Source organism: Hemicordylus capensis, chromosome 6 (assembly GCF_027244095.1).
Source record: "Hemicordylus capensis ecotype Gifberg chromosome 6, rHemCap1.1.pri, whole genome shotgun sequence".
NCBI lineage: Eukaryota > Metazoa > Chordata > Lepidosauria > Squamata > Cordylidae > Hemicordylus > Hemicordylus capensis.
In genome coordinates this window covers 167,647,872-167,659,887 of record NC_069662.1, presented here as the reverse complement: position 1 = coordinate 167,659,887, position 12,016 = coordinate 167,647,872, and the positions used below count along the sequence as shown (strand labels likewise).

Here is a 12,016-nt window from a genome sequence, read left to right as displayed (position 1 = left end):
TTTCTGCCATGGTTAGGCTGTATGTTCTCCAAATGGTTTCACAACATTATACTTATATTATTCAGTCTCCTCCCAGAAAAAATCATATCCAGACTGCATATGTGGACAGTGTTTCCTTTGAGCATTCAAATCTTGGTGCCATCTGACAATTGGCTACTTAAAATAGCACAATGGAGTCCTGGTCCACTTTCAGTTGAAGTGATCTTTCTCCTCCATACCTTCTGTCCTTTTTTTATGCAGGCAAACCCAGTGGGACCCCCCAAACTGGGAAAGCCCCGGGGATGATGCCAGCCTTGAACATGAAGCTGAAATGGACCTTGGAACCCCAACATATGATGAAAACCCCATGAAGGCGAGTTGGGACAGTGGGCAGGGAATGTTTTGTGTTTCTACCTGCAAGAGAGAAATGATGCTTGGCTCTGTTGATAGGAATAAGCTGCAAGCTCACTCAGAAGTGATTTTTATCTTCTGCAGCCATGCCAATTTTTTTATTTTTTTTAGACCTCTTTAAATAGACAGCAGAGCTCATACTACTGATATGGTCAGTTTTGTAAACGTACTGGGAAAACCCAGAACAAAACTGTTCAAAGGAGCTGTTGAACTATGGTTTAGTGCAGGACTGGGCAAACTAGGCCCTCCAGCTGTTGTTGAACTATAACTCCCATCATCCCCAGCCACAGTGTGTTGTAGTTCAACAACAGCTGGAAGGCCAAGTTTGCCCACCCCTGGTTTAGTGTGATGTTTGAATTTGACAGACCAGGTTGTGAAAGGCCTACAAAACAGAATTAGAAAATGGCTTCAAGTGGGTTTGTATTTCTGTTTGGCGTGATGCTTGGAGGGACAGGCTCTACTTGCGGCCTCACTCAGCCTCCTGCACCTAAACTTCAGAGCACTGAGCAGATGGGAAATGAATGCAGGCAAGCAGCTCCCACCCGGGCTTTGCCTCTTTGTTCAGAAGCTCAGATTGTGATTTGGGTTCTAAATGAATCATTTAGAACTGAACTGAATCATTGTTTTGACCCTTTTGTGTTTTTCTTTAAAGGGAAATATAATTACAGAGCATCTTAGATCAGCCCTAAAGGCACACTGTAAACAGCTTGTGCAACATGTTAACTGTATAAATGAAGCCCAGTGGGGACAATTCCCTCTGTTTTAAAGGGCTTTCTTTAGCTTAAGACTCTTTTGAGTGAGGGGGTTTTGTAAGTATTCTGGGAATGTATTAGAACAGCACACTATTTCCTTTAATTATATAGGAGTCCTTCAGTCTATTGTGTTTAGCAACAAGACCAAATAGCAACTTGAGTGATGTATTTTTATTGACACACTTTTCTGTAGACATTGTTTGCAGAACTAGAATGAGGCCGCATCCTTAATGCAATTACCATAATACAGCTTTGCTGAATTCAGAATGAGTTTAATTTTTCTTGATTAGAAGTCTGCGAAGCGTTCTTGAATAGCCTTTTCAAAATTAAACAAAGATTTAGAGATAGTGCCATTTTGTTAATTGTGGTCGGCAGCTACTGCATCATATTTACAGCCCGGCTACGAAGTGAAATGGGGGCTGAGGCTGGGCCTGTCTTGGGCTGCTTAAATTCCATCACTCTCGCCTCAAGAATGTTCACACCCAGAGTTACCAGCTGTCTGCAAATGTCTAGCAGGATGTTTGGTTCCTAGAGGGAGGCTATAGCCTACTGTTCTCTGTGCTTCTCTGGTTCCCTGCTGCTTTCTTTGCTGCCCAATTACTGTGTGGCAGTGATGGCGAAGAGGACAACTTAGGATAAGCAAGAGGAGATGTGGCTGGCCTAGTGTGGCACCTCCTGGTTACAATCCCACATTAACACTCCAAAATAACATAAGCTCCCAGGATTGTGCAGTGCAACATCTAGTAGGTGTGAAGTTGCCTTCTACTAGTCCCTCTAGCTTAACCTGGCAGTGACTCTCCTGGGTTTCAGAGAGGGGACTGTCCCAGCCCTTTCACCTGGAGATGCCAACGGCTGAACCAGTGACCCTTCTACCTGCAAAGCAGGTGCTCTGCCACTCAGCTGCAGCCCTATCCCTTGTAATCCAGTGCTAGTCTTGCTGGCACACGCAGAGCCCTGAAAGATTTGGGTCTTACATCTTTAGGCCTAGCGCTTCTGGCCTAACGTTTTCCTCTTGTATGCTTTCTCTCCCACCTAGTAGGGCAGAGTGTGTGCTGTTTCTATGTATAATGGTTTGGATCCAGAGATCCTGCTGCCCAAGGAGAAGGTATTCTGATTGTGACGGGGGAGAAATCAGGGTTCATTGCCAGTCTGACCCCAGTTCCAATATCAACTCAGCCATTTCAGCACTGAGTGGCAGGGCTGGTCTTGGCCTTTTCATTATTTGAGTTCTTCGACGTGGTCTCTGTCTTCTACATATGGTTTATGCGCCTGTGCAGAGACCTCGTTGGAATCTAACAAGCTTGATTTCTCCTGCTTTGGGCAGGAACCCCAACCCCAGCCACTATATGCGGCTGTGCCACTCCTCATCCACGCTTCAGCAAACATCGTGGTGTCTTCAGCTCAGCAGCAAGTAGGATCAAAGATCTCCCTTGTTGTTTTTTCTCCCTGCTTATCCTTTCCTAACCTCTTAAATTCTTTCTTTAATTTTCGTGTAGTTGCGTTTTTTCTTTGGTGTTTTTATTTGATCGGGTTCCCCTTTCCAGAGCTCCGATCCCGGCTGTGATGGAGCGTGGTGGCCTGCCAGTTTTTGACGTGTATACTGGGCACAAATAACTTTAAGAAGTGTGTCCTCTGCAGATCAAAGTTCCCTTCCCCCAATACGCACACCGAGTGCCTCTTGTGCTTGGGGGAATCCCGCATTGTTGAGACCTCTCCGCACTGTCAGAAGTTTACAAAACAGGCTCATACAAATAGGGCTCTCGCTTGCTCACAGCCCTATGGGATCTGGCTCTCCGTTCGTCAGAAGCCTTGTCTTCAAAACAGTCCTTGAAAATGGCTGCATTGATACCGTCGGACTGTGCGGCGTCTGCTGCTGTGGAGACCAGAAACCAGATCCCGGTACCAGTATCAACACCATTGAATGCTTGGCCTTCGATGGTTTCGAGTGAAAGGGCGCACGCAGAGGAGATCCCTTTGTATCAACCTCCACCTGCACCGAAGGCCTCCCAAAACTCTTCGGGATCAGCGTCTAAAATTAAGAAGCTGAAATTACATAGACAACTGCCAGCTGGTCAGTTTCTTCCTCCGATTCCCAAAAATAAGTAAGTGGAAGACACCCCGATATCAGAAGCTCTGGTGCCTAAGACAACTAAGATGGCCTTGGATCATCCAGCACAGAAGTCATCGGTATCAATGCACCCTGGTTCACCCGTAGCAGCAGAGTCATTCGATGTGACCCACGAGCGGATGCAGAGAATCAGTCATGACGGATGAGCTGGCGTATGCTTCATCTGAGGAAGAAGCCTACACTCCAGCCAAGCCTGATGAAGGTGCTTCGTGGTTGCCTAGGTGAAGATCGCCCCTCGGGGTTTTCAGGAACATTGCTCCTCATCTTATCGACATGATCTTCTCTGGGAAAATTAGGATCAATATCGAGCACTGGAACATCGTTCCCTCTTATTGGATGCTGAGTCTTCCTATGACGCTTGGTGCCAAGACGCTGGATCTTATGATTGATACCAGGCGGACTGTAGATCGGACTACTCAGACTATCCCCAACCTTGTTATGGGTCCCGCTACACAGAAGACCCTGTGTACAGACAGCCTGCAGTAACGAGGACTTGGCCTGAGCCTTCCTCACATTCTGAAGGGCAACTGCGTTCCCACTCGCCAAATCGTTCCCCACGGGATCGAGCTGACCGAGGTGAACCACTTCCTTCGGTACCAGCGTTCCATCGAGATACTGTACCAGCCCAGGGATTGCCGTCGGATCTCCCAACTTCAGTCCCAACTTCAGAAGTAGTGTTCTGAGGGACATATTCATGAATACACAATGTGCCCTCTACTGCTCCAGGGGAGGAGAGGGCGAGGATTCTCTGGGAGATGCCTTTGTCCTGTCTTGGATGGGGCCCTCTTCTGTATGTGTTCCCTCAGTTTCTTCTCATTCCAAAGGTCTTGCACAAACTGAGGGTGGATCGGGCCAGGGCAATCCTGAAAGCCCCATGGTGGCCCAGGAGGCCTTGGTTGCAACCCTGATGCGCCTGGCACTGGACTGGAAGCGTCTGCCTGTCCTGCCAAACCTGTTGTCTCAGGGACTGGTGCTACACCCAGATGTTCGGTTCCTCCACTTTACTGCATGGCAGTCCTGCCGACTTCCCCTTGAGACTGAAAGAGGTGCTGGTGGCCACTAGGAAGCAGACCACACAGAAGTTGTATAACCACAAATGGACTCGTTTTACTTCCTTTGTTTCCCGGAATGGGTTTGATGCATTTAATCCGTCTGTACAAGACATTTGTAACTATCTGTTGGCCCTTAAGGAATCTGGTTTAAAACTTGCATCCCTTAAGGTATATTTGGCTGCCATTGTGGCACGTTCTCCCTCTGACCGGCCTTCTTGCTTTAAAGATCCAGTGGTTAAAAGTTTCCTGAAGGGTCTGACACACTTGTTCTCAGACGATCTGGTCATGTCGCCGGCCTGGGACCTATCCATGGTACTGGCTGATCTTCTATGGCCTCCCTTTGAGCCTTTGACTTCTATTGAGCCTCATCTCTTGACCTGGAAGGTCACCTTTTTGGTGGCCATTACCTCTGCCAAGAGGGTAAGTGAGTTGAGAGCCCTGAGGGCTGACCAACCATGCCTGCAGTTCCATAAAGAAAAGGTCATACTCAGGATGGATGTCAAGTTCCTACCAAAGGTAGTGTCCATGTTTCACCATTTGTCCCCACTCACTTTGCCCATGTTCTTTCCAAATTCTTTATCGGATGCGGAGTCTCCGCAGCGAAGATTATCAGTTGGCCTATAAGCAGTTGCCTGCTACCATTGAAGGCACACTCTGTGAGGTCCGTGGAGGCCTCTGTGGCCTTTGATCGTGCAGTCCTGTTGGACACTCTGTGCCAGGCAGCTACTCGAGCATCGCCCCATTCATTTATTCAACATTATGCTATTGATGTTAGAGCACAAAATGATGCTGTGTTTGGCAGGAGTATCCTGCAATCTATTTTCAGTTGAATTTATAATTTCTGCAATAACACTTTCTGGCAGAGTACATGTTGCATTTGTTTTCCCCCTCCTCCTTGAGTGCTTGCTTGTTATGCACCTATATGTGTAGAAGACAGAGACCACATCGAAGGTTACTCACCTGCAACGCTGGTTCTTCTAGTGGTCATCTGTACTTCTACACGCCCTCCCGTCCTCCCCGCTAGGGTCGCTGAAGCTGGACTCTGTGACTGAGGGGATGAGGAGTGGCGCAGCCGCATATAGCGGCTGGAGGCGAGGTTGCCGCCCAAAGCAGGAGAAATTGAGCTTGTTAGATTTCGACAAGGTCCCTGCGCAGGCGCATAGCCCATATATGTAGAAGTACAGATGACCACTAGAAGAACCAGCGTTACAGTTGAGTAACCTGTAGTTGCTGCCTCCCAGTCCCCCTCTGTCCAAGACCCTTGCTTAGGGCACAGATTCTCAAACTCTGATCTGCAGATGTTGTTGGACTTCAGTTCCCATAATCCCCAGCCGCAGTGGCCATCCTTGTCAAAAGCGAAGGGCCTGTGGTTCATTAGGTAATTGCTCTTTAACATGCATGAAAACCTAGTTGGAGGGAGCCTGTCTTCACATTTCCTCTCACCCCTAGTTTCTAGCAAAACAGACTTTTGTGGTCAGCATTCTTAGAGCAGGCGTTCAGCCCCTGTGAATTAGCCACTTGTGTTCAAATGTCCAGGTGCTCCCAATTAAGCTTCTTTCCTCCTATGCAAGTTGAGGGGATCTTCTCAGCCCCTCCCCATCCTTCTCTGCTGTATTCCCTTAAAATGACAAAGAGGCAGTTTGCTGTTCTCTCCCACTGCCAAATGTGCTTCAGAGGTTTCAGATTGTGTGCTGTGAGCAGAGAAGTGCTCGGTTTCTCCTTCTGGCTTCCTCTTGGTGTGCCTAGAAAATGGGGCAGGCAGCTAGAAAAATGTGAAACACTGTTCGCTGAAAAATGAATGGTGGCCCAGTTGCACTTCCATTTTGGAAAAAGCTCCTGTGTCCCTGTGGGCAGCACCTTGGATGTGCACAACCAGAATGCTGAGCCATGAGCAGTCACAGGCTTGCTGGTCAGCTCTGGGAAAGTGTGCATGTGGACATTGAGTGGAAGTAGTGACCGGCCATGTGTGGCTGCATGGTCAAAAGGCATGAAGAAGAAAGCCCTTAAAACCTGTCTGCATTTTAATGTTTGTCTTAATTGAGAGAGAACCTTTGAAAGTGAATTAGGTAAGTGTTCAGTTGCTGATAGAATCTCAAAGCAACTCAAATGACCATAAAGAAATGAGTTGCTCTTCTCAGTTGCTATGTAAGAGAGATCTCCAGGCTTTCTACTACCTGCGTTAAGAAATGCTTCATTCTCTATAAGTAACGACGGACACTTCCAAAAATAACGAATTCTCTATTTTTGTGTCTCCCCAGTCTTCCAAAAAACCGAAAACAGCCGAAGCAGACACTTCTAGTGAGCTGGCAAAGAAGAGCAAGGAAGTGTTCAGGAAGGAGGTGAGGCCCTCAGGGCAAACTTCCATAAATCATGTCTGGCTTTTGCAGGGATGGGAGAATCATCAGGACGCTGGGGCAAGTTCAGCTGCTTCTACTTTGGTCCCAAGGCAAAGGTCCAGCTGTTGCATTTCCTTCCCTGTCATTTTAATTGGCCTGTTAAGGTGCTTGAAAATGAGCCAGACAAATGTCAAATTAACCTGCTTGCAGCAGCTAATGATGTGTGCAAAGCAGCTTTGCAAGTGAAGAGACCTCCTGTTGAAGCATTTTGAGTTTTTTTCAGCCTCTCTCTCCACCACCCTCCTATCTTCTCTTTCCCCCACCCCACCAGTCTTTTCTTGCAAAGAGACATTGCCGATGGCATTGCGAACAGTCACTCAATATCCTCTCTCATTTTTTCTCCAGATGTCTCAGTTCATCGTCCAATGCCTGAATCCCTATCGCAAGCCAGATTGCAAAGTTGGGCGGATAACCACAACTGAAGATTTCAAGCACCTTGCACGGAAGGTACCCTTTGCTTTTGTTCCATCTGTTTTTCAAAAATGCAGGCAGCTGCTTTCTTAAAAAACCTAGGAGATCAGATTGGTGTTGGGAATGCTTGGCCGAACTTGTAGTGGGAAGGGCGCAAGAGGCCAAAGCGAAGAAGGTGGTGGGGGGGAATGGCAGTGGGGGAGGTATATCTAAGGGCTATGGAGAAGGAAAGAAGCTTAGTATGCCTTATGAGTTTAAAGAGTGGAAATGGGAATTATGTGTGCCAGCAGCACCATTTGGAGATGAAGCGCTTTCTTTGAAGCCCATGCCAGGATTCCTCTTCTGTAAGAGGCCAGGGCCGCCCAAGGCCCTTCATCTCTTGAATGCCGCTCTCCAATTCAGCAACACATGCTCTCTGTTCTCATCCCCAGCAATCCTAGGGCTGATGGACAGCAGGTGGCCTGTGGGTGACTGCAGCATTGCCTGCTGCTGCCTTGTGAGGTCGAACCACCTACCCTGGAAAAGGCATGGCAAGAGGAAGAAACGTACAGGCAGCTGGCCAGCAGTGTTGAAGCGTGTTCTGACACTTCCCTTTTCCAGAACAGGCATGAGCTGGAGCCTTTGCCTAAAGCTGTCTAGGAGGAGGGCCATGCTTCCTTAATTTTATAAATTGAAGTCCCTTTTCAGTTAACAAGGGTTCTCAAACCTGGGTCCCTCAAACTTTGGCCGCTGTGGCAGGGGATGATGGGAGCTGTAGTCCAACAGCATCTGGGGACCCAAGTTTGAGAATCCAAGTTGAGAATTGACCACCAAACACAAAGCAGCTTATGGAAAAAAATAAATAGGGTTAAAACAGCCAAGGAAAGCAGCATCACAAAAATTTTTTTTTAAAAAAAATAAAACTCCGGTTAATGTATTGAAGAAAAGCCATAGTAAGGATAATTGGGGAAAGTTATTGTAAACAGAATCATCCTCACTGTTGACAAAAATGTAAGTAGGGATAGGGCTTGGTTGCACTCTCTCTCTCTCTCTCTCTCTCTGGACAAAGAATTCTAAAAGGATGGGTGTCACCACAGAGTGGGCCCTGCTGCACATTCCATTCAATTATGAGTAAGAACCCATCACACAGTGTGTTGAGGTTCCTTTCTGTGACAGTATCTGAGGCCGAGGTACTGTTCCACACCAGAGGGTAAGGGATGGAATGGTGTTTCCTCCACAGTCTGTACAAATAAGTGTGGTGCCATCTTCCTCTTACCCAGCTTGTATTTTGAATTGTATCAGTCAGTCATTTTCCCAGACTGGGAGGAGTTCTTGGGTGCACATATGCAAGTCACCTTGTGGGAACCTCAGTGGCTCCCACAAATCCAGCTGAAACTGTGTGGCTGTGAAGAGCAGTGGCAACTGAGAAATGGCATAGAAAACCTGAGGATGTGATCTCTTTAAAATGGGGAAGTAGGAGGAAAATAGAAGGAAAATGGCTGGATGAGCATCTTCAGTACCGGCATGTTCAGGCACAATTCCACTGCATGCAGATGACAGAGCTCCTTGAAGCTGAACTGCTGGTTGCTTGTATGAAACTTGCTCCAGGATCTCACATTTCCAGTCATTTCTCCCAGCTGCTTCCTCTCAGACAAGTGCAGCATTATAACTTGCTCCAGAGGTTTGGGAATGTCTAGTATATATTGGGCTTGTTCACACAATCAGTAATCCAGTTTTGGGAGCTGTGCACACCCCTGTTTTGCAATCATGTGTGAATGAAAATCAAGGTAGGAGGCAGGGAAGTGTTTGTGTGCATCTGTTCAATGAGGGCGGAGGGAAAGGCCACCCTGCCCAGTGCAAGCCTTGCACATGATCCTTGCACTCTCCCTACCTTCTATCTAGTTCCTTCCTCGCACACTATTGCAAAATGTGAGTGTGCACAGCTCCCAAACCTGGGTAGGACACTTGTCCTACCCAATTTCTGATTGTGTGAACAAGCCCAGTATATACCAGAAGTTCCCAAACCTCTGGCACACTAAAGCGCTGTTCAATGATTTGGGACTCCCAACAACTTCCTTGCACCCAGGCAACAGAACCTTTCCCTCTTCTCCAGGGTGCCTTGAGCCCTCTTAACCATGTTTCTGTGTTCCTTCCCTTCCCTCTCTCCCAGCTGACCCATGGAGTGATGAACAAGGAGCTGAAATACTGTAAAACTCCCGAAGACCTGGAGTGCAATGAGAATGTGAAGCACAAGACAAAGGAGTACATAAAGAAGTACATGCAGAAATTTGGGGCTGTTTACAAGCCCAAAGAGGACACGGACTTGGAGTAGTTGCTCAAGGGAAAACCTCTCCCTTTTGTCTTCAGAAGCTGGCCTGCCTAGAACACTTTTCTCTGTGCAGGATTTCTGGCTTTATGGGACAGCATCTCGTTAACCACCCTACGGATCTTGTGTGGCATCTCCATCTTTCCAAGTTGGGTCCCAGGAGGCTAGGCAGGAGCAACAGAGTGAAAAAAGAAAACAAACACACACGTGCACACAAATACACACTTTCAACAGCTGTGATGTCCTGGTCCTTTGCTTCTTGTGTGCTCCTGACAAGCAGACCCAAAACTACTTCTCTTGCGGTGCTGTTGAAGCTCAGTGACCCATGAGCGCATCTCGTCTCCCCATTCAAGACCTGTATATTTTAACGTCTCTGTGAATATATTGAGTTTTTCTTTTTCCTCTCCTCCTGGCTCCCTCTTTTAGCCTGACATGTGTTGATATCATGGGAACACTTTGTAAGAATAGTTTTGAGGGTTTCTCCTTTTTTTTTGTTTTTATGTTCTCTGCAAGGTTTAATCTGTTATCATGTAAATATTTGCGAACAGGCTGCCTCAGGGTTTCTGGCAGGCCACGTGCTATGTTGATAAGATTGATTTTACTGCTTAAATCATTTTACTTTATCCAATTTTTACTGAAGTTTTTATGTAAAAGAAAAAAAATTAAAAAATTAAATAAAATGGTAATGAAAGAACAGAGTTGGAGCAAATAACCATGTGTGTGTGTTGCCAGGTAAGACAAGGGTTCTCAACCTTGGATCCCCAGGTGGTTGGAAATGATGAGACTTTTGGTCCAACTACTAGGCCTGTGCTACTGGGAATGTCAGAACTCTGAATGCCGCCATTTCTTCTCCCCACCATGGGGAGGCAGTCAATGGTGGGGTGTGTGTATCTTTAAATCCCAACACAGCACTGGCATGGGGAAGGCTAGGCAGGTGGGGAGAATGCTGGGAGTATCTATGGGGAGTCAAGCTGGGGAGACTCGGGAAGAGCCTGGGGATGGCTAGGGATTGTAGTTCCTCCCAGAGCTGCTCCCGGGGCATCCCTGCGCTCCCTCCCCGCAGACACACCAGGCACTCTTCCCACTTGCCCAGCCATCCCCATGCCAGTCTGGGTCGGGACTTAAAGAAGTATGCCCCACCATACTGCTTGGGGCAATTGCCCCATAATCAGCTGCCTCTCCATGGTGGGAGCGAAGAAATAGCTCCATTGGGAGGTCCAGTACTCCCCATAGCACGAAGTGAAATGTTGCCGCTAAGAGACAAGCTGCTCCAGGGCTAATTTTTTGAAGCCAGTCAGGTTGAGGGGAGGGATGCGCTGAGCTTCATCACATAACCAGCCTATCAGGAGCTGAGGAGGTGGGTCTTCACACTCCTCTCTCCCCTCTGCTGCAGACACGTTGCATCCGCTTCAAGGCAGAGATCCTCGGATGGGGAACAAATATTGTGGCTGCAACATGGGGGGACAGGGAGGCTCTGAGTACCCCCTGGGAGCCCTTCAAGGACCCCGAGGGGTACTAATCCTCCCTGTTGGGGACCCTGGTCTACTCTGACTGGCAGCAGCGCTCCAAGGTTTCAGGCAGGAGTCTCTCCCAGCCCTGCCTGGAGAAGCTGGCTGCCAGGGACTGAACCTGGGGCCTTCTGCATGCAAAGCCGATGCTCTTCCACTGAGCTGCAGCCCGCCCCTGTGGGATGATGCAAGAAGTTTTCTGGATCTGGAGAGCTTTGTTCTTACCCAGGCTAGAACTCTGCAAAAATGTGGCTGTCCAGCCAAAGCAGGACCATGGGGGAGGGTATGCTAGTCTAAGGATGCTCCGCTGTCCCGATCCTGCTGTTCTCTTGGGCTTTCCCTCCCATTTCCCTCTGTCTCCTTCCCCTCATCTGCAGGCTCTTGAAGGGAATGTTTGCAGAGGGTACTTAGCCACAGCACTTGGCTCCTTGGTGGGGAAAGCAAGAAGCTCACCTCAAAGCTGAGCAGGTGTGCCTTCAGATCCCAAGAATTCAACCCTAGCTGCTAACCTGAAACCCTGGCATCCTTCATGCCAGAAGATGGAATTCCGAGTGGCTTGCGGTTTATTAGGCCCCCAGGGGTGGGGGAGAGCTCTGACTGCTGCGAAGGAGCTCTGGTTTTAAAAGCGCCCCCACCCCCGGCTGGTTTCTCAGGCTCCCAAAAGCATCTCGGTCTAAATCCACTGCCCTCGGACCTCAAAGTCCTCTTCGGATTGTTGCTAAGTGTTTAAAAGCATCCACTGCAAACGTTGCTTCCTTTTGCCCGCATTGCACCAGAACTGGCAACTCTCAGCTGCTTAAAATTACTAGCCTCTTGCTCTGCGCCATTCAAAAGGGTGCGGGGGGGGGGGGAGAAGCTTTTTAATAACGAACACTTGTGGTAGCCAGAGTGACGCTAGACACAAATGCTTTGCCTCAGGCGAGAAGGAAACCATTAATCCTCCCATGGCTCCAGCCTTTCTGAGTCACAGAACCATCTTCCCACAATGCCTCTTTGCTCTCTGGGCCACTCACTGAGACCTTCCCTTGGCTCACTTGGTGGCAGCCTTGCAAAGGCTTTGGAGCACCTCTGGCC

At 48.2% G+C, this 12,016-nt stretch overlaps 1 protein-coding gene across 4 annotated transcripts in view; it reads left to right on the top strand.

Moving 5' to 3' along the window:
- Nucleotides 1-10,132, top strand: part of SETD2 (SET domain containing 2, histone lysine methyltransferase) — an 81,198-nt gene extending 71,066 nt beyond the window's left edge. For all 4 annotated transcript variants that reach the window (XM_053261099.1, XM_053261102.1, XM_053261100.1 and 1 more), the window contains exons 19-22: nt 241-352; nt 6,581-6,661; nt 7,064-7,165; nt 9,279-10,132. In XM_053261099.1, the coding sequence (XP_053117074.1) occupies nt 241-352; nt 6,581-6,661; nt 7,064-7,165; nt 9,279-9,440 (457 nt within the window). In that variant the 3' untranslated portion in view covers nt 9,441-10,132. The remainder of the gene's footprint in view (nt 1-240; nt 353-6,580; nt 6,662-7,063; nt 7,166-9,278) is intronic.
- Nucleotides 10,133-12,016: the final 1,884 nt, after the last annotated feature.